The sequence below is a fragment of the Syzygium oleosum genome, unplaced genomic scaffold, assembly GCF_021117445.2.
Source record: "Syzygium oleosum isolate NSW1041296 unplaced genomic scaffold, Sole_v2.1 Sole_v2.52, whole genome shotgun sequence".
Taxonomy (NCBI): domain Eukaryota; kingdom Viridiplantae; phylum Streptophyta; class Magnoliopsida; order Myrtales; family Myrtaceae; genus Syzygium; species Syzygium oleosum.
Genome location: NW_026607536.1, coordinates 566,589 through 588,736, shown reverse-complemented (window position 1 = coordinate 588,736; position 22,148 = coordinate 566,589). Strand labels below are relative to the sequence as shown.

At 38.6% G+C, this 22,148-nt stretch overlaps 4 protein-coding genes across 8 annotated transcripts; all 4 read right to left on the bottom strand.

Annotated features, from left to right (window-relative positions):
• Nucleotides 1-491: 491 nt before the first annotated feature.
• Nucleotides 492-11,237, bottom strand: LOC115679606 (GATA transcription factor 27-like). Of its 3 annotated transcripts, none has more exons than XM_056307247.1 (9): nt 8,856-11,237; nt 8,615-8,751; nt 8,007-8,057; nt 7,295-7,555; nt 3,851-4,151; nt 3,641-3,701; nt 1,859-1,961; nt 1,376-1,465; nt 492-968 (listed from the first exon to the last, which is right to left on the bottom strand). In XM_056307247.1, exons 3-9 carry the CDS (start codon nt 8,044-8,046, stop codon nt 802-804), a joined length of 1,023 nt encoding a protein of 340 aa, XP_056163222.1. In that variant the 5' UTR covers nt 8,047-8,057; nt 8,615-8,751; nt 8,856-11,237; the 3' UTR covers nt 492-801. The 3 variants fall into 3 exon arrangements, with proteins under 3 accessions (XP_056163222.1, XP_056163221.1, XP_030459084.1); XM_056307246.1 differs by having other exon boundaries at nt 8,007-8,053; XM_030603224.2 differs by lacking the exon at nt 1,376-1,465 and having other exon boundaries at nt 8,007-8,751.
• Nucleotides 11,238-11,382: 145 nt separating this feature from the next.
• On the bottom strand, nt 11,383-12,295 carry LOC115679688 (protein phosphatase 1 regulatory subunit INH3). The gene is made up of 2 exons (XM_056307252.1): nt 11,771-12,295; nt 11,383-11,623 (listed from the first exon to the last, which is right to left on the bottom strand). The coding sequence occupies exon 1, from the start codon at nt 12,278-12,280 to the stop codon at nt 11,798-11,800; it is 483 nt and encodes a 160-aa protein (XP_056163227.1). The 5' UTR covers nt 12,281-12,295; the 3' UTR covers nt 11,383-11,623; nt 11,771-11,797.
• A 473-nt stretch (nt 12,296-12,768) lies between these two features.
• On the bottom strand, nt 12,769-14,323 carry LOC115679685 (lignin-forming anionic peroxidase-like). The gene is made up of 3 exons (XM_030603344.2): nt 13,817-14,323; nt 13,496-13,661; nt 12,769-13,286 (listed from the first exon to the last, which is right to left on the bottom strand). Exons 1-3 carry the CDS (start codon nt 14,216-14,218, stop codon nt 12,898-12,900), a joined length of 957 nt encoding a protein of 318 aa, XP_030459204.1. The 5' UTR covers nt 14,219-14,323; the 3' UTR covers nt 12,769-12,897.
• Nucleotides 14,324-16,857: 2,534 nt separating this feature from the next.
• On the bottom strand, nt 16,858-21,617 carry LOC115679686 (probable plastid-lipid-associated protein 4, chloroplastic). Of its 3 annotated transcripts, none has more exons than XM_056307248.1 (6): nt 21,152-21,617; nt 20,289-20,402; nt 19,439-19,558; nt 18,665-18,739; nt 17,869-17,936; nt 16,858-17,316 (listed from the first exon to the last, which is right to left on the bottom strand). In XM_056307248.1, exons 1-6 carry the CDS (start codon nt 21,494-21,496, stop codon nt 17,244-17,246), a joined length of 795 nt encoding a protein of 264 aa, XP_056163223.1. In that variant the 5' UTR covers nt 21,497-21,617; the 3' UTR covers nt 16,858-17,243. The 3 variants fall into 3 exon arrangements, with proteins under 3 accessions (XP_056163223.1, XP_030459205.1, XP_030459207.1); XM_030603345.2 differs by having other exon boundaries at nt 19,439-19,537; nt 21,152-21,613; XM_030603347.2 differs by lacking the exon at nt 19,439-19,558 and having other exon boundaries at nt 21,152-21,616.
• Nucleotides 21,618-22,148: the final 531 nt, after the last annotated feature.

Below are 22,148 nucleotides of genomic sequence, written 5' to 3'. Positions count from 1 at the left end.
TTATCTTTACTTATTGACGTGTTAATGAAAAATTACGAACGCAAAGATGATTCAAACTTACGATTAATTGAAAAAAGTTAAAATGGATGAGGAAATTTACTGACCGATAGATCGGAAAACTTTACAAAGTGTAAAGGAAAGTTACAATCCTTTAGATATTTTCTTAACAGTACAAAATAAATTTACCATTAACTTAGATAGATTACCATTTCTATGAAATATTATGAACCATATAACCTAGAAAACTTACGACCACTAAAGATATAATTACGCTCTCTAAGAAAAACTTACAAAAGTATATTTTATAGATGAAGTATTATTAGTAAGGATAATTACCTACACCAAATCCACAAGGTAATTCACTGGTAATGGAATAAGATATTTACAATTAACAAATACTATGTTTTAGTGGAATGTTACGAATCATAAGTCCCGCATACCTTACGACGACAAAAGAAAATTTACATCATGCAAATAAAAGTTACGATATATGATATATAACAGGTAAATTATTATTAATGAGAAAATTACAGATGTCAAAGAAAAGTTGCCAGTAGAAGGACCCACCGATGATGGTGTCTTTAATCTTCAAAAGTCACATCCAGCAACTTACATTATAAAGCTGGAAAAGGGAGGGGGGTAAAGAAAGAGAGCCATGTGCCATCATGCATTCAACAAGACGCTACCCACGACATAAGAACTGGTTTTCAAGTTGTAACTTGATGGGAGAAACATAAGCTGGGCCAGCTAACAAACCCAAAAGGTTCAATTGTAAAGGGCACTAATTCCAGAGAACTATCATCAGTTAAACGGCCTGGATGAGCTGCAGCAGCATACGCAAGTCAATTTCTCCTTCAATGGCATGGACTCTTTCCCAATTCCAGCGCAGCCGACATCACCATCGATTGAGGAAGAGCCAGGTGCTGGTTTGCCAATTGATTCCTTATTCTTGGTCTTCAGCACGCCGCCTGGGAAACACATGATAAAGTTAAAACTTCTTGTCTACCCTAAAGATGGTTTTAACTTCTTGTATTAGCAGGGAACTACAAGCGAGATGTTAACATGTCAGTTATGGCCAAAAAAATAAAATAAAAAAAAATAGAAGAAAATCTGTAATCAATATTTCAATTCAGGCCATGGAGTAAGATAAATCCTAGACCCGTCCAAGAAGCAGTTAGCCATTTATATGCAATTTGGTATTTCGATTACCTTACAGTGATAGCTTCTATCTCATTTTCTTCTCTTTGTCCAGTGTTAAGCCAAATTTCAAGCCTCCTAAATAAAATATAGCTTCTATCACACTCAATAAACCTTTTTTCATCTATAATAACAAAATCTCATTCAAGGGACCAACCCCTATACAAAGATCATCTACCGGAAATGGTTACTACGATATCAAGCTCCACAAAGAATATTTGATCCTCGTATCCCCTGTTGTCCCTCTCCCTCCACACTAACCAAAGTCCTGTAAGAGGGATCATCTATAGTCACTTTTGCTTGGCTCTGATGATGTGATCAAACTAAATTACAGTAGACAGTATCCCATATAAATAACCATGAGACTTATATCAGATGTTGGATAACAAAAACAGATCCTTTACGCACATTATCCAAAAACAACATCCTGCAACTGTAAAGGAAAGGTAACACTTAAAACCGATGAAATTCAATCCACATCATTCAGCACTTTTATCTGTATGAATCAGGTTCGAGCAGTCAGTTTAGCAACCTCAGTAATTTTGCTTTGGGAAAGCAATAACCATTTAAGAATGGTAACATGGAAGTAGATGTAAGGTTCATGCATATGTCTTCATCTAATATACATTAGTTTCCAACAGAAATTGACAAAAGACTATACCAGCTGACATACGGACATATTGCGACAAATCTCCTCCGGGCGCAAAAGATGAACGGACTTGAGATACTTCAGCAACAGACTTATACCTCTCCAGAGATGTAAACTGGAATAAGTGGATATCAGGACATTAAAGCATCTATAAAAGGCAATTACAGAAATACAAAGATGAAAATCCATCGAACACCAATCAATCAAACTGGAAATAAAAGCCATTTTCTTTTATGATGCTGGTCCAACAAGTTTAGTAGTTGTGATACTACCATCGAGGTCACGTACTCTTTTCAATGGGATATGAGATGACGGACCTCATGAGTTTGACTAGGTACAATCTTTTACAACCTACTCAAACTCATCGAGTCTACCATATACTGATTTCTCATTAGCACGCATTAGAAAGGGTTAACTGTATCTACAACAAAACTCCTTACTAAACCATATAAGCCCCTAGCTTGTACCTCATCATTGCAATCACCAAGGTCACAACCCTATTAATAGGTTCAAAGCAAGGTGACTAGAATACACTAATTTGCAAGCGATCCGCACAATGGACCGATTTCCTTTTATGGTTCACCACCGATTTGAAACACCAAAATAAACATTCCACGCATTCCAAACTATAAAATTCGATTTTACCTTCTCTCAACACATTAAAATATTTCTAATCCTAGTTCTCTGGATATATTTCCACGACAAATTTATAATTTTAGTATAATGAAGGTCTTCTAAATTTAGCAATGCATAAAGTGTAGTTAATACCATCCTGAAAAACAAAAATACTTAGATTTTATCTCAACTATATGAGCTGGAAAAAAATACCCATGTTGTACCACAAAAAATATTCCCGTTATCATTCCACTGTGATCCACACTCTGGCAACCTAGGTTCAAGACCTAGGTTCAGAGGCTCAGAAAGGCTCAGAGGTAAAGCACAAAGTTTCTTTACATCAGTCAGCCAACAAGAATTTCTCAGGCAAAACTTTCACTGTGTATCCTACGCCAATACCAAATAAAGCAACATATTAAAGAGAATCGCTCATCCTATGTATTGAACAAACCATGTACTGGGAATCATGTAATAAGAGCCAATGTCCAGCATCACTAAATTCCTGCATCCCTGACAATATTTTGCGTCTATCAACGTAATCTAAGTTTTAAAGTATCTAGCCAAAGGGTTTCAGAGGATAGAAGATGTTTAAAGCTTTTTCAGTATCTCCGTAAATGTTTTTCCGCTGTTTCTCTGTATCCAGTATATGGATTCTGTCACATAAACAGATCAGATAAAGACATAAAAGAGCAAATTTTAGAATAGGAAAAAAGAGAACCTTTGACGAGGGATCTTATGCATAACAGAATCACAATCTCATATAACAAGTACGAATATACATGCATGGCCGAAAGAAGAAACCACTATCTCATGCAAGGCCGAAAGAAGAGAGACTGAAACCTAGATCGAGGAGAGACTGAAGGACAATGAATTAGACTTTGCACAGAAATAGTTTCCAGCGATATACGCATCATGCATATGCATATATGTCATGTGACCCTTTACTTCCAACCAAAGAGATAATTGGAAAGGTTAGAATGTAAACAACTGGAAAACCATAAGATAAGTCAGTAATATAACAAGTTAACAACGATTTGCAAAATTGACTTCTCTTCATTCATGCAAACATGGCTCTTACAATCATGGGAAAAGAATTTCCAGTCACATTTCATTGGGATACTATAATCAAGAAATCGCATTCAAAATTCAAGGTAAACAGATAGACAAAGCAAATCTAACCTTTGGATCTGCTGGTGCTCGTGGAGTAGCAATACCCTGACTGCTATCTATGTCGTCCATTCTGAATCACGATTGTATTATAGACACAAATTTTACAATCTTAAATTTCAGGTAAGAAAATATCAATAATTCGCTTAAAATTTATTAACAGAAGTTCTAAAGTGCTCAAAAGGATTAACCGGGACGATACACCATGAACATATCACTTACTTTAAGAAGACTTCTCCTGTAGCTTTGGCATGTGAGGCTAAAACATTCTTTTTCCACAAAAAAGGAGATGATCCAGATTTTTCCTCCTTGGCAACTATCGGTGCGTTAAGCATCACAACTCCCAACCCTATCTCATTGTCATGTTTTAGGCTGCCATTAAGATTATCGAAGATGAGCTCTGAAGCTGCGACGGTGGAAGCATATTGTTGATCAATATACATTTCATAAAGTTCCTTTTGGAGACTTTCGATGTGTGCAAAGCTATACTTTACTGGTGGAACTTGATTGTCGTCTTGCATATCTGCAAATAACCGGCATCGAAGAAGATAAAAAAAATCAATAATCTTGTTTATGAGTTGTTGTTAGAAAGCATGAAGATATAATTTTGTCTAGAAGAAAGCAGTTACGAAGGACAAGTATTATCTTTTCCCCTAGTTAGTCAGGCAATAACAAAGTACATAAAAACTATGAATCCCCCAACATTAGTTAATAGGAATTTGTCTACTACAATTCTTAGTACCATAACGCTACTTTCACACATTTCCGATGCTTCTGAAACTGCTTAATAATTACACCAGCGCCACTTACAAAAGTCTCGAAACATATTCACAATCAACAGACTTTAGAAAGATCTAATCCAAACATGGATATTTTCTCAATTTTGTCAAGTCCATATGTTTCATTTTTCTTCTCATTAACACACATTACCAACTCAAATTAACTACTACATTAAATTAAAAAGATCTGCCCCGATCTGCACAGCTAGTTTCTGATACATTCTGCTGAAATCTAGTCCTCGCTACCCACTAGAAGGTTGAAAACAGAACTAGCAAAGCAAAAAGTTTCTTTGTGGCATTAGTCAATGTAAATCTCTTGACGAAGAATACCATATGATCCTATGTTATTACTACATAAAGCAACTTCGTCCAAGAGATGTACACCATCATATGTAATCGTATCATAGTGGGTAGTGAGTGCTTACATACAAAATACAACCTCAGATTTTCTAACAGGTCGGAGTATGTTGGTTCCAAGTCAATCAGCATCACAAGTTTTAAAACTTAACAATACAAAGATTATCAAACGAAAGAATTGCTTTTGAGCCTTTTAAGTATTGTGTGAAACTGCTGTCCAAGCATGTCCCTTCTATATATTTCCAAGGCAGGTTGTGTCATATTATAAAGACAGAAATACCATAGTTTGGAAAAGGGATGGGAAAACCTTATGGGAGAAGGGAAGTCACGCACAACAAGATAATATACCTATTATAACAACTGAATTTGCATGGCCAAAAATGAACTAGTACACTAGCGGACCTCAAACTATTGATCATAAAACCCCTTATCTCCCCAGGTGAGGACTAGATTTCTCTTGCTCATGGTGTGACATATCACCATAATCATATCACGTGAGATACGGCAATCATTTATTCTCTTTTCATTTTTCATGAACATTTTCCATCATTCCTTTGAAACTAAAATCATATGACGATAATATGTGGCCAATCATTTATTCTCTTTTCATTGTTTATGCACATATGTCATCATTCATGCGAAACAGAGATCTAGAAACACAGAAAATGGCGATTGCCACCACTAAAGACAAGAGAGGGTCAAAGGCTCAACACTTTCATGGAATTTCTTTTCATTCAATTACTAGCAGAAAGAAAAGCAATACTAATACAAGCCATGACCCTTAAAATTTGAACATGCCAAAGTCTGTGATGTATGTCCACTTTACGATAATTATCTTCAGAAAATTAATGGGCAAATACAGGTTTCCAAACGGACACTGACCAATCCTTTTTTTCACCAAGATTAGTCCTGTATACAGATCCTTTTGCGACATTATACTTGGTGTAATACCACATAATCAAGGAAAGCTAAATAATCAGGGTCTTTTAACATTTTCCTCCAATGTTTTCTTAGACTTTCCATGCCACTTTTAAATTGTTCCATCATATAGTTGTCCTTTCATATGAGAGCATCTAAACTGTTATTTCACATATCTAAACCACCCTAACAGATTGCATCTTTCTTGAATGCTCAAATATTTACCAAAGCACTATCATCTAACATCCTGATTGAGTGCACATGTTAATACTTTGTTTTTTGGGTCGAAGCACATGTTAATACTTGACCATCCGATACTTCGCCCATAAAACCGGCTTTATTTCTATTCTAACCACGGAGATACATATCTAAAATATTCCACTGTCTTTCCATCATTTAAAGAGCTCTTACCATAGCAAATCTACACAATCATATGTTCATGAATAGATAATGCACTTCCCTCCTTAATTCGTAACTTCCAAATTAATACAAGCTTAATGTTTTGCCTTGAGATAATATACATACTGAATCTTAGATTTCTGTTCATACTACAATACAGCGTAGGTCTATATATCTGATCGGATCTTCCACTGCCCTTTTTGAGAATTCAGTGCCTGTCTCTATTCCAGCTGGTAAAAGATACAGGCAATCATCTATAGGTTTCAAGAAGCAGAATTTTTAAGGAAACAATACAAAGCAAATCTTAATAGGAAGTTTTTTGGAAGGTTGCTGTACTTTCACTAAAAGGCTGACTGTCCGTCACACATGTAGGGCCATCAGCCTATCATATTTTGTACCTTCGTTTTTCCTATATATCTGGACTAGTATGAATAATCATGGTGATCGGTCATGGATAACGCACTACTGTCATATATGGCCATCAATTCCTCAATCATAGGCAATATACTACCTTGTTCAGCAATGTTGACTTTACTTAATGCGTCATTGACTTTACAGAATCATTAATTACTATCACAATTATTAGGAACAAGAGAGCACCCACAAATCATTAGCAACAGTCAGCATAGCATCTCTCTTCGGTACCTGTTGAGGTCAGTGACCACGACCAGTCAAGTAGTTGTCGGAATTTTATCAGCTAATGCATTTGAACAATTCAAAGCAAATGCCAATTAGTTGAAATAAACGGAAGCAATACACTTAACCATAAGCCAATTTGAAAAAGAATTCTCCAGCGAAATTGGCTGTACCTTCAACAGCATGAGCTGGTGCCCCATAAAGATACAAGCAACCATCAGAAAAGTAGTTTTCTTACGTTACGTAACAAACTAAAGTGCATGTCATGCACTCCATGCATGCATCTAAATATTTTCTACCAAAGATGTACTTCAGTCAGCTCTTTATCTAAACCTAGCGATGGAACACAACGAGATCGTCACTCCATGCAATAAATACAATCAAATCTGTCAAAAAAACTAATGTCCCAAGGCTAAAATTACAAAAAGAAGGAGAAGATATCCAAAAAATCTAATAATAATAATAATAAGAATAAGAATAAGAATAAGAATAAGAACAAGAAAATGCATAGGTGGAGATCAAATCTTATAACGCAATGATCATAACTCATCGCTTTTATAAAATAGATCTGCATGACCTGGATTTTCGCTTTCCGCAACAGTGTTATTGGAAGCTAATGATTCATTAAAGTTGAGATCACCTAATGTGACCTCTCCGGTATTCACGATCCACTCCTCTTCATGGACATCTCTGGCATTTGGGAATCTTCGTTTCCTAACAACTGAACGGTAGCGCTTGGGAGTATAATCATCAAGTGTTCCCTTTAGCCTCCACCTCGATCCACAGGCATTGCATAAAACCGGTTTCTCTGCTGGACCATGTCTCCAAAGAGGAGTTTCTGCCCAAGTTCAAAGATAAAACTCAAATAAATAAAGTCAATCAACATTGGCAAGTGGTGTAGTGACCATTCAAATGACGTCATACTTTGAATCAGATGGGTCCTATTGAACCATATTATAATTTCTGCTTCCCAGCAGTTTAGTGCTTATAATTTTATATAATCCATCACCTTAATGTACAACTCTCAAAGTTACCATCAACTTTTCAACCTTTACCCCTAGCCAAGAGGCAAGTCAACTTTTAACACTGGATGGTTAATGTCTCCAGTCAAGAAATAGCCAGAATATAGTCATTACTATGATTGACTTGTGATAGAAGGAAAATAAATGGCAATTTCCCACATCAATTTGTCAATTCATGAGCGAGTGAGATAATTAACCCTGCAAAGTGATTATGATTGAATATATGGCTTGGTCTACTTCCAACCAATGAGAGAAGCATTTTGTTACCTCTAGCACCACAATGGCGGCACGGCCCTTGTTTTCCCATATTGGTTCTGGCTTCGCCGAAACATATAGCAAACAAAATCAAAATTTCATTAAGTAATCAACAGAAAATTACTGCAAGTAGACATTTGAGAGAGACATCTTAATAAAATCTAATACCTTTTTTACTAGATTTAGAATTATAAATGGAAATAAAGCAAGCTGGCAGTATATTAAGAGTTTCATGTGGGATCTCCTATATAGTTCCGCTTTCCAAGAGCCTTACAGTACTCCTAAGTTCCTAACCTACCGAGATGCAATATCATTTGGGTCAAACTGCTACTTCTAATGCGCAACATATGCTAGAACATAGAGAAAAATAATGGAAGAAGGTCTCAATTAAAAACTTCAAAGGGTGCCATCAGATTTTTGTCCCAACAATAAAAAAGAGCTATTTTTCCTGTAATCTCACAATACTCACTCTCCTCCTTACAAGTAAACTGAGACAAGAGAAGAGATCAAATTATAAAAGCCAATTGCATTATAGAGTGATTTTTCTGCCAAAAGACTTCCCGTTATTTAACATTTTCTGTAACTTTAAAGTAGCATCTAGGGGGTAAAATGCACTCTACCTTAGCAAATAACCTAGATGACCTTACAAGGATATGGTTTACAGTCTCCCAGTAAAGTAGGAAGAAAATAAAAAAACTCATTCAAGATGGTGTCAAGCTGCCGCTTTCTCCATATCCAACAGACTTCAGCTTCAGCACTACCAAAGAAAAAAGCATTAAGAAGGAACCAAAAAAAAAAAAAAAAGCTGATGTGATAAGCAGAGAATATTCAAGGGCAAAAGATAGATCGACTGAATTTTACTGAAGTTCTGTTTTTAGGGCAAAGTTTCTTGATCAAGGCATTAGGGATGACTATCTCTTGATGGCAGCAGATGATTCAGGCTTCGATGAAAACCTGTTCAAGGAAATAGAGGGGGAAAAAAGGAAAAACCAACTTCACACCAAAAGTATTGATGGCAGCACAGACAACTCAAGAAAAGATATGCACTTGACTATGGTGGTGAATGGAATAGCTGAATGCTAAACTGCTAATGAGAAATAATGGTTTTTCCACAAAAGACAACTTGCATTTATGGCAATGGAAAGGTCTTGGCTGCATATATGACATGTGCCTTCAACTAAAACGAGCGTAACCCCCTCCAATTCATGCTTTTCACGCTAGGACGATTCTTCAGTAAGACAATTCTTTTCCCTCCCAAAACTGGCAGAAATTTTGAAATTCATCAGTGGATAAATCATTAACACTTCATATACTCTCTTACTGGTGTTGAAGTGACAGATCTGTGATTGCAGCTAGGAAGGATTTAAATAATAGTGTTAAAGTGAAAATCTGCGTCAGAATTTATATCCTGGATATGCCAAGATTCTGTCATACTCGACTTATATGATACATTTAGATAGCCTCGATAAACAAAACAAAGAACATTAAAGGTTCTTAAAGAGCTCTCAAAACTCTCAATGAGTTTTGGCTAATTTCTCCTCTATAAAATGAGTTTGTAAGGAAAAGCCAATTCAACCTTTGATGGCTTCAATTACTTACCATTCAAGAAGAGGATCCACATAATGTTTCCTTGCACCTCTTTTGGCAAGGGAAAGAACAACACGTTTTAGCAAAGCAGGATTACCATGTATAGCAAACACTCAATTGGTTGGATAACAAGTTCACTTCTTTGGTAAGAACTTTATAACCATTTAAGCTATTTTAAAAGTTTAGTCACGAAGTTTGACAAGCTTTCAATTACCATCTAAGGGAAGTCTGAGGACGAGAAATAGGAATAAAGCAGATCGCTAGCTTTCATACACAAAGAATCATTTCCTAGATGTGCAGAGGTTAATGATTCAGCCAGACAGAAGATTAGTTGGTCTTGGGACATCCGAGAAAACCTATATATTGCTTACTACGTTGATCAAAATAAAACTGCATTCTGCCTCTCTGACTTTCCTTAATATAATGATCAAGATTCTTAATCATTCAACATATTCCTAGAGGAGAAGTCTAAAGCAAAGACCACATCAGTATGCTAATAGGGATGTTGATTCATATTCACGACACCTGTATTCCCTAGTTGATGTGTTAGGAAAACCTGGGGTAACTATCCTTTGCAATCTAGGAAAACCAATCATTTTCGTTTACCATCTGAAAGTCTTTCTCACAAACAATTTATTTCCAAAAAGTCCTTCATCCAACTAGCCTATTGCATGCAGAAATCCAAATAATATCATGCTACACAAAGCACAAACATCCCTACAAAGAGAAAACATCCCTCACCAAATAAAACAAAACAAAACATTGGCTAAAGAAAAGCCATTACGCTTATAACAGACCTGACAGTCACCACTTTGGCACCAAATCATCCAAATTCAAACACCTATTCAACCCTTAGTGACGAAACAATCACCAAAAAGTGGAAAGAGTCTAGTCGTACTGCTCATAAACCAAAATTATTAGGAAAAAATCTCAGCAAAAAACTTAAATCATACAAATGGGAGACTTAATCATTTTTAAACAGTACCGCCAACAAAAAATATTCATTGATAGCAATGAAATCCAAAACCGAATCTATATCTCTGCTGCTCCACCAATTTATGGACCAAAAATATTCTTCGCCTGAAGGTTTTTTCCTTAAGATCCTATACCTCCCTCTTAGGCAAACCGTTAAGGACAAAGCGTTTTTGTAGCCTCCAGTCTCCATTCTTCAACCTTGCCGTGACTCTCATAGTTTCATTACACGTAATATGGATAGTATGAAACAATTTGACTAAGTATTAATTTACTATTAATGGATTGATTGACATCAAAGGATTCGATATTTCCAAGAGAAGAATGTATGACTCCATTACTATAGCTGTCCAATACCAATCAATTGACGAACATAAAAAAATGCAATACATGCTTTAATTGCAACTCAGTCCAAACTTGATTCAACAAATTTCATTGTGTTTCAAGTATGGAATTCAATATATTTCATCCATAAGAGAAACATCACAAGCTTAGTTGCTCGATCCAACATAAACTGCATCATGTGCGATGCAAAATAATCAGAAATGATTAACTCACACAACAATAGTTCAAGTATTTATCAGTTAAATTGAAGATCTACAGAATCAAGAGCAAATATATAAGCAACATTCATTTTTTAGACTCCTCAGTGGAACAGTGAAGGCACGACTTCCAGGTGAATATGTCATCAGAAAGCAAGCAGAATACTAGTGGGTTGAGCGTCAAATTTGCCAAGCACTAAACCGGAAACACCCTTGTCAACGGGAATGTTGGGTTACTAGGGATAGATTATTGAGGCAGGAAATGCAAAATAGCAGATCAAGGCATCTAAGAATTGAATGAGATGAACTTTTGATCAAGACAAACAAGCATCGTTCCAAATTGAAGTTCCTCATCCCAATAAACCAAACAAAAACATGTGAAGCATCAACATGATTGAATAATTGCTTTAGGTCGCACACGAACTCATGAAAAAAATTATGCCCCCACTCGGAAACGGACGGAAAATATAAAAGACATGTTTCATCTAAAACTCCTGTATGCATTTCAATTTAACATCCTGCGATCCAGTCAATTACATTGAAACCAGAGAAATTCGCAGAAATGTAAACGCAACTCCCTCCAAAACAAGCAAACCAAAAGAAAAACCCTAGAATAATTTCGGCTACATAAGGAGGGGATACGCAGCACAGAAACACCGGCTGAATCTCAAAAAGCGCGAGACCAATCCAAGCGAACCCGCTTCAATTGCCACCATCGTTAGAGCAAGAAGCGTCTCCATCGCAGCGATGATCGCCGCGATGGGGGTGGTGCCGGTGATCCGGGGCATCGCCATCTTCATCGCTGCTACAGTCTTCATCGAAGGGCTTCTCCTTGTGGAAGATGCAGCACTTCTTGGAGCTCTTCTTCTTCATGAACTCGTTGTCGACGGTGCCTTCCTTCCAGGTCACCTTCTTCTTCTTATCGTTCACCCTCTTCAGCCGCAGGACCAGGGCGGTGTTGCCTTGGGAGGACGAGGAGGAAGAAGACGGGGGTGGCGGAGCCTGACCGCCGATGGTGACGGTGGTCGTGACGCTCGAAGATGCGGCGGCAGCGGCGGCGGCGGTCGTCGTAACCATTGATCGAGCCATTCTCTCTGCGCGTTGAGACGGAATCAGAATGAGAACGCCGCCGGAATCAGCGGAAGAAGCAAGCCGATTCTTTCGAGAGCAGCCGCGCCTCGCCATTCATAAGCATTATTGGGCCTGATCCTGGGCCTGGTCCTGGGCCTGAGCTGGGCCTAATCTAGGCCCACGATACAAAAATTAGGTTTGGAATAAGGGAACACGATATATAAATTGGCCACGTCATTTTTTATAAACTTTTTCATAGGTTAAACGTTGTTCTTGTTCGTCTCAAGTTTTTCGTGCAACTGTATGTGGTTCTTAAAGTATCAAAAAACATTTCAATAACATCTTAGTATCATTAGCTTTTTTAGGCAAGAAATATTTCAAAAGTAATTGGACGGGAACGTGACAATGTGCCAAATTCTATTAATTTGCCCGCCATTATTTCATCACGACAGTAAATACAAGCAATGGCGTCGCCTACTTGCAGTACGGTACCGATATTTACAATCTTTACTTCTCAATTAATTGCTCAATATGTTCACGGATAATATTACTAATTTCGTCAACTCTAATATAGCAAGGGGGTTCGAGAATTGGTCAATGAATTACCAATAGAACAGTTTACTTTGAACAGTTAGACATATGACGGATTCTTGACAAGATAAAGATTAAAGCAAAAAATCACATTAACACTTGCACTCAAACAGATGAAATCTTGATGAATGTCGGACTTGCTAATTTAGAGCACTGCAAATCCTTCTAATCTGGCCGCGTGAACCGGTGAGCGGACTTATGTTGCCCATTTTAATCATGGCGGCCGCGAAATCCGACTTGAAACTCGCAGGCGTCTTGCTGTACTCAGAGACGATGCTGTCGGTGGACCCTCCGCTGAAAAGGACTTGATCCGACTCGAGAAGGCCTTTCTTCTGCATCAGATTTTTGAAGTAGTTGTTGTCGAATGAATTGGGAGTCACCAAGTCGAGCGGGGCTAGAGTTGTGTCGTTGCTGCTTGCCGGGCACCGGCGCTTACGAGTGCTCGCGAATCCGGCATCGATGTCGCTGCCGTTGCTGTAGATTCTGCCACTGAATGTGAAGCACTGAGCTTGCCCTAGAGTGTGAGCACCTGCATAACGTTGGCAGAAAGGGCATATCAACAATATTTCTCCTTTTATTTATATCATCCGGGCTATATTCGTGTAATGAAATCAATAGCTTGTGAGCAAGCAAGAATGAGAAATTCTTGCATAGGCCAAGGTCCACCGTCAGGGTTGAATTTCAACCATGATATGCAGCAAACAACAACATGAGTAGGAGGAAGCATTTCGTATATACCTGAGAGGGCAACCATGTCCTTAGCACTGAGGCCTTTGCTTGCAAATCTAGATATGAGTGTCTCGAGGTCAGCTAAAAACGATGGAAGATCGCTCAACGCGAGCGATGGACTTGCGGTGGTCGAGTCTCTTCTTCCGAGCTTCACCGTCCAAGAAGGACCACCAACCTATATTTTTCCAGAGCAGCATCAGTTATATCAGTAAAATGATTCAAACTCACAGTAGATATTTGAAAGTAAGCAAGCGGTCATAAGATGATTCGTATGTTATTGCCTAATGTCAACCACAAGATGCATATCTAGAGAATTATGGGAAGACCTACGGCAACAGAAGCATCTCGAGCTGCAACGGCAACAATATCCGCGCAAGACACGACTCCTGGACAGATCTTTTCTACTTGCGACTTGGCATCGTCGATCACCTCGTAACCCCTCACGGAGCCTTTGTTAGGCGGGGCGTCTCTCTCGCTAGAGATGGTGGGGCTATTCTCCAGCAATATCGATGCGTCGCAACCCTGAACAAAGCAATCGTGGAAATGGAGTCGAATGAGAGAAGCGGCCATCCGGCGCTCCCTCGACACCGCGGTTCTGATGGAAGTCCGTATCGCGGCGAGCCCATCCGGGCAGGACTCGTCGTAAAACGTGGAAGAAAGTTGCGCATGGCAGGACATGCACAGAAGCACTAGCATTGAAGAGACTATCGCGAAGCAAGAAGTTGAAGCCATTGTGCATGCAAATACTGATTATTCTCTTTGCTATATTATGGTGAGCAGGGAGCACCAGTAGAGCTTGGTGTGTGTAGAAGATGGAGATGATTGTTGGAGAGAGAGTGGTGCGAGTGAGATTTTATAGGCGCAAGAGTTCAAGCGAGAGAGAGAGAGAATCGCTGTTTTCCCCGGCAGCGCATGAGGTCTAATATTCCATATTGAAGGCCGTCATAGCCATTGCCAGCGAGAGAGAGGTGATAGGGACGACGAGGGACCTCGTCCGTTCTTGTTCGGCTGCATTTGGAAAAGTAGGGTGATCAGATTTGATCAAGTCCCTCTTTTCTCGATGGAAGCAACGAATGAGAAATCAAAGATCGAGGAGTTTGACTGATTATTTATTTTTATAATGTCAAGAGTCGATGTCCGGCGCTGTAATCAATGCATGGGATTTGACTTGGCTTTATGCAAATGAATATTGTATCGGGCACCTGCAAATTGCATGGCGTTTTGACGTGAAAAAAAGTTAGGTGGGCATTCTCTATTCTCGAAAAAATTATCAAAAAAGTCCTCAATCTATTGCAATAATATCAATTTAGTTCTAAATATTTTTTTTGTACAAATTGAGTCTTGAACCTTTTGCATATGTGTCAATTCAATCTATTCGGCTAATTTGGCCGGCTGGCAATAACATGACATGATCAACAATACCGTTGACAATTTTTAATAATATTTTTTTCGAATTTTTTCCTTCTTTCTTCCTCTGATTGCCGGCCCTCACTAGTGGCTAGGTGAGCTCGACCTCGCTCGCCCCTAGTGATGCAAGCCCCTACCAAATCCGGTAAGGGCGAGCCTCGCCCAGCGATGGTGAGGCGTGCCCTCACTGGATCTAACAAGGGCTCGCCTTGCTAGTGGTCGGCAAGGTCGACCTTGTCGGCCAGATGAAGAAGGAAGGAAAAAAAAAAGAGAAAGAGAAAGAAAAGAAAAAATTAAAAATTACAACGTCAGCATTGATCGGTCAAAATTGGCTGGATGGATTAAATTGGCACAAATGCAAAAGGTTTAAGACTGAATTAGCTAAAAAAAATGTTTATGACTAAATTGGCACAGTTACAATAGGTTTAGAACTTTCTTGGTAATTTTCCCTTGTGTTCTCTCATGGTGTAATTACCTGCCTCCATTTGTCATCTGGTCCCTCCTTAATTCTTGGGATAATGACACAAATTGTCAATGAAGTTTGACCTAATGTATAATATGTAATCTCTGGACATTTGATCCATATTCAATATAATCCTTGAATTATTGTTCGACGTTATCTTTCTATTAATTCAAGTTCAGGGACAACATTAAACATTTTCATATAGTATATGGACCAAAGTATAAGGACCACATTGAACAAATTAAAAGTTCAGGGACAACATTGCATGATGGGTTAAAGTTCGAGGATCACATTAAACAAATTAAAAGTTTTGTGTCATTTTTCCTTAATTCTTTCATCCTATTTTTCGATATTCAACTCTTTCGACTCAATTAATCCGGTGAATGTTGGAAAACAATTTTGCCGTCGTCCACATACATCGAGTAAGGCTCTATCCACACACACATGATGGCCTTCTTTCAATATTACTCTGGATAAAAGACTGTGATTAGATAATATAATCTATATTAGACCTAAATTAAGTGCGTAACCGCTTAGTCAATTCATTAATTTTCGACCAAAAAAATTCATCAATTAAAAACAAAATTGACTCTATAAATTCCATAAGAATTCTTTCTTTATTTTATTTGAGATAAGCAAAACAAATTGGCTAACTAACATCGCCCCCTTTTATGATTTATAAAACAGTAAGACTCGAAAATCTGGTCACATTTAGCTAATGCGCGTACATTTGGTGGCTCTCATAGAAATATATTAGAAAGCAAAAGCAAAACAAAAAACAAATGCACAAAATAAATTGGAGAAGTTGAGAATGGAAGGGAATCTAAAGAAGTTATAGAAAAGGGTAAAATGGTCAATTTCGTGCGACACAACTCTTTGAATTTTTCCATTTATAGTTAGCATAGGTATGATGCACATTATATCCCATGACATAGCTAGGATACAAGTTTTACTCTATGAGTAATTTTAGCTCTTATATACCATATCAAGTATAGAATGAGCTTATCTTATAACTTTCTTTTGTCCCTTATATCGTACTCGAGTGTACCATATCAAGTGTATTAATTTTATCGCCCATAAAGGATACAACAGCTGTGCCTAGAAAGTTCGTGCATGCTTCTTGCTTCACAATTTTTTTTTGTTTGGTCGATTGCTTCACAATTCAAAGCAACATTCTCGATGGCGCTTGTTCAACCGTTGGTAGGTGAAAAAGCATTGTGCAGTCAACAATATGCTCCTAGCAAAAAGGAAAAATCTCCGATAAGGAGATGGCGAGAATAAATCCATGCAGAAGAACAGGACAGCGACTTTTCCTCGGAAACCTCAATTGGTAAGTTAGGCATAGCCTGTCGCCATCGATAGCCTTGAAAGTACGAGACCGTAAATTCTGACCACGTGATGATTCTTAAAGAGAACCAAAATCACCGTCCTGACCAAATTACATAGACGATCGATGTTACAAACACATCCTCTTGACACCAGAAACGAGCAAACACTGGAGTTAGGCCGATCAATATTTTATCTCTTGCGGCATGGAATAACGACACATGGCAAGCAAGAGGGGAGTCCGATTTTACACATAAATAGTGCAATCCCAGAGACTGAGTTATAACAACTCTTTTAATTCGAATTAAGAAGCATATCCCTTAGAATCCCCTTATCTTGCTCGGAAAATGAGGAGCCTCCGTACACCCGGCGGTGCCTAATATCAATATATTGCAATGCCTCCTCACCAAGTTTTGCACGGAGGACTCAGTCGAAAGCTCAACCGGCGTCACGCCCCAAATTCATGAAAATGGAGGGGGCAATTCCTCTTAGGATCGTGGTTCTGCTGCGGTATACGAATCTCTGATGCAACATATATTCTTGTGTACAACTACATCAAATTCAGAGGGGGACTCTGTAGGACGGATCCACCATTTTCAAGATGAACAAATTCCCCTTATCACCCCTTGATATCCTGCAAACGCATAGATCAGATCCCATATCAGTGGACTGCCTTTCTCTATCATTATACCATAAATACATGAGATTCAAGCAAATGTCACAAATTATTTCTGAGAATGGAGTTCCCTTGCCTGTAGCTTTCAGTGCTTAATTTCAAGCTTTGAATTGTAGATAATCCCAAAATCAACAAAAAATGGACCAAAATATTTGAAAATCATTACATCTTGCAACACCGAGCACAACCCGTAAAACTGCTGCGGTAAGGAGGAGATTATGACTTAACAATTTCCTCCTTACGTCATATTAAGTCATAATTATAAATTAATCAATTAACTCTATTGTTCGACCAAAAAAAAAGTTAACTATATTGCATATTTCACTTTCTGCCAAGTTTGGGCCCAGCTATCAGGCTAGGATTCTAGAAAAAGGGGATGTAATATAAAATATTGATAGAGCTGAACTAACCATACAAATAGTTTAGATTACTGTTAACAAGAAATTATCTTGCCAGATACAACAATTACTGAATCAATGAAGTAAGAACTAAGGGAATCAAACTGCTCACCTTAACTCTTCATCTAAGTAAGTTATCTCCAACTGACCACGACCACTTCCTGGATTTCTTATAGAAATCTGAGAAAGTTTTAAAAAATAATGGTAAGATAGACATTAAACGGTTGAAAAGGCATAACCGATATCATGAGGCAGAATGCCATAAAAACTATATAAGGGACAGTAATGAACTATTCCTTCCAATTAAACCGGAGAGACTGATGGTTCGCAATTCAACTGGCTGAACCTTTTGATTTGAAACATCAGGTTTAGTTAAACTGAGTGCTTTTCTATATATAATAATGAAACTTTTGACGTGAATTCCCATTGGGCCATCCCCATCTAGATCAGATGGTGGGTATGGGTTGTAATTCATGAAGGTATGGCTTCCAATCTCCATGAGTGCAAATTAGTTTTTTTCTTGAAGCGGTTCAGTTATTTTAGTTTATAATCGGTTTACCTCATTAATATCAAAGAAGGTGCTTGCCCAATTGGGTAAGAGCTTAGCACATTCACTAAGAGCATCCGAACCACAGTTGCAAATTGTTCTCTTATCTGTTGAAAGTCATCACTATGTTACCTCTCATATCATGTTTTGATCAATTCTCTCCAATTTTCATTATAACTGAAGTAACTAAAATCATGATAGAGAGAATGCCAGGGAAACAATGTGGGGGTCAACTAATAAGTATGCTTTTCAATCTATGCAAATGATGGAAAAACAATTAACATCTTGAGCAATTACTCCGCAAGAGGAGAAATATGGAGTCCTAGGGCGAAGATAGGTCAGTAATAAAAATAAGACTCACCAAACCAGCAATTCTGAAAAAGTCAAATTTAACAGCCACTCTTCTTGCATTTAGAGGCACCAAATTAGCTGTCACCTGCGAAAATTGGTCCCGAAAAAGTGAATTCTCGATCATCACACAGTTATGTCACAAAATGATATCGCTGGCAATGATATTAATTTGGAATAAGTGAAATTTCCATGACCAAATTTCTCGTCGTGATGAATTTTCCTCTAGTTAAGAGCAGATCTGGCCAAAAATAGAGCATACTAGGTAAGCCTGGAATTACATTCGATTGCTTGCACCTGAAGATAGAAACTAATTTATAGAACTGAGCTAAAATCAGGCATCATCTCCCTAGTTAAGCAGAATCATCAAACTAGTTGAATTTTTCTTCAGCATTTCTGCAGCGCAATTATAAATGTAAACCATAACAAATCTAAGCTAGAAAGCAGTGGAATATTGGTATAATTTACCACTGAATCCTTTCTTAACCGATAATAGAGGAAACAGACTTTGACACTGAATCCTAAAGTACCATACCAGTGTTTTGAGTCTTCACCATAATGAATCGCAGGCTTCAGAACACTGTTCACTTCTCCAGTAATCTTTCTATATTACATGTTATAACAGTTGCAAATTGCAGTACAGACAGACTTACAATTATTAAGGTAATACCTCTATTCTCTCTCTTCTTAAAGAACACAGAAATATAAGTGGTACAAGATCATTGGGGAATTACATAGTTAATAAAGAGATAAGTGAGAACAGGAAGAGCGATAGTCTTAAAATGACCTGATTAAAGAATGGCCAAGTTTCCATGTTTTGAGCCCTTAAAGTATCGACATTGATCGCCTGGTAGATTTTGCCATTTGGCCTTAAGAACTTCGGTCTCTGCCATGGGCATTTGAAATGCTTGATTATGCAGATTACAAGATGCAAAAATTACAGCGATATATTTGATCAAATGGACAAAAAAAAAAAGAAAGAAGAATTAGATAAAGAGCTAGATCAAACATTTCGCGTGTGAGACAATGACAAAGAAGCACATGGGGAAAATGCAGAGTGGAAACTATCCTGTGCTGAATTTTAATTCTGCCAAACCCTTAGGAAGATACACAAAGAAAATGAGCACTAAGATAGACAGAACCCCAATATCCTTTTCCCTGTAGATCCTTCATCCTAGATAGATAACTATCTAAGAGTCCGTCATATCAAATGAAGAGAATTCTAAGAAGCTTGACTGGATAATTGAATTGAGAGAGGAAGGTAGCAGCACAGAGGCCCTTCAGATCATAATGATTACAAAGAGTAGATCTTTAATTCACTGAAGTTCTTGTGGTGTCCACCGAAAAAGTAGAGACTTTGGAATGCAGAGTGTTAGTATGAGGAGAGCTGTTGTCACAGAATCTGTAGACATTCCAATCAGAGATAGTCATCTTGCCAATCTGGTCAATGGACTTCACACTAGAAAGTAGAATTAGGATGTTTAAGAACCAATCGAGTTTGAAACATGGAGAGTAGTTAATGCTCTAGATTAACCTAAGAAAAATGAGCATGTCACTCATCAAACTGTTTCAACGAGTCTGTGCCAGGTCCCACCAGCCAAAAGATAAAGTGCATAAAAGTGGGAAAACTTTCATACCTGGGTCTGCAGGACTGATTTGGATGTTGTATAGATAAGCTCCCATTTGCCATTAAGCATATCAGATTGGAGAGGCTCCTTCACTGTGTTAATTGCCTCAAGCTTACGCGCAATCTGATCAAGTAAATAATTCCCATCAAGGGATGATTATTTTAATACATCAAAATCCAAGATGGATGAAAAAAAGTAGGCCCCTATTTCCATCTCCACTGTCTAGCTTTTGGATTATAAGCATTTAATTGGCTGGATCCTGACAGTTATTTCTGTTTGTTATGGACGTATGAAAGCACTCTGCACATGAATAATTTCGCTTGGCACTCAAGGACTCGGCGGCAACTTCTAAGCATTTAAACAGTCATCAATGATCTCCTCAATTAAAAGCATGCATAATGAATCAACACAAAACAAATGGTCAACATTGATTTTGTCCTCTCAGAATAATTAGCGACCATCATCGAAACACTTGGGAGGCGTTTCTGATGGGTTTTTGCTGGGAACCCTTTTCCATCGGAACGTGGATCGCGATATCCCCTCAAGTCTTCCAAATTTGACCAACTCGAAACTATCCGAAAGCGCAGAAAGGCGAAATAGAAACGTCGTTTCGTTCTCCGTTTGAGATCAATTCCCATGTAGAAAGAATGGATGTTCTCACTGAAAGACGCCAAGGTAGTTTACTTCAGCAAATTTTCCATCGGAGCAGATGCCAAACAGCGATATAGCGAAACGACATTCATATTTCAACCGCTAGTCCATGGGTGACACGACTCCACAGCTCATCTCCAATGCATCGTTCCGCTTCCCCGAGATTCATCACTTGACAAAGATCGAACGAAACGAGGCGTACCTGAATTCAAAGGCCTCACCTGATCAACGCGCAGCTGGTCATCGGGAGTGGCTTCGGCGCCGCGGTCGAGGGGAGCGATGGCGCCGAGCAGCTCCTCCTTCAACCTCCGGACGTCCTCCCCGCCTCTCGTCGCGAGCCCCGAGAAGAAGGAGACGCCTCTTCTCGACGGGAACGAGGCGGCGCGAGCGCCGGCAAAGAGCTTGCGCGCGTGGAGCGAGATCGCGAGGGCGTCGGGGGCGGCGGGAGTCGGTGGAAGCGAAAAGGGCGACACGAGGATGGGCGGCGCCGGAGGAGGAGGGCGAAGAGACCGGAACTGAGTAGCGCAGCCGCAGCAGGACGAAGCATGGTAAGAAGAAAGCGCCATCTACGCTCATTGAGCGGTGGTGACTGGGTGAGCTGATTGCATTCTTTCTAGGCGTTCCTCCTTCTTCTGCAGGCGTGTTGCCGTCCGTACAATTTCCGTCGAACGTGGCACGAAATATCGTAATGTTGTCTCTCCTCTTTCTTTCTCTTTTTTTCGTCACCACGAAAAATTCTTGCATATATCAACTCACGTGATCTTATATGGTTAAAATGAAATGAATGCGCAAACGGTGGATTCATGCTGCTGCTCCCATCCGGGCACCACCCTGACCATTAGGTCGCATGCGATGCTGAGATCGAGGATGCACGGATCGGAAGCCCGACCCGACCTGAACCCTCATTTCGGTTCGAGTCTTGTACAGTTCGGGTCATAAAAATTTTATATAAACTTGTCAAAATGGGTCATAAACCCATTTCTTAACCCGTATATTAGTCAATTGGTCATAAATAAATTAGTTATATTTAGTAAATGGATCATAAATGGATAGAAGTCTTATATTGGTGTTAAATGGGTCGTAAATGGATCATAAATGAGTTTACAACTGATTTAAACTCAACGCATCTCTCTCGCCCTCACTCAATCTTGCACTCACTCACTCCACATTCTCATTTCAGCTTGGGTATGAATTTTCCTATATTTAATTAAATATGAA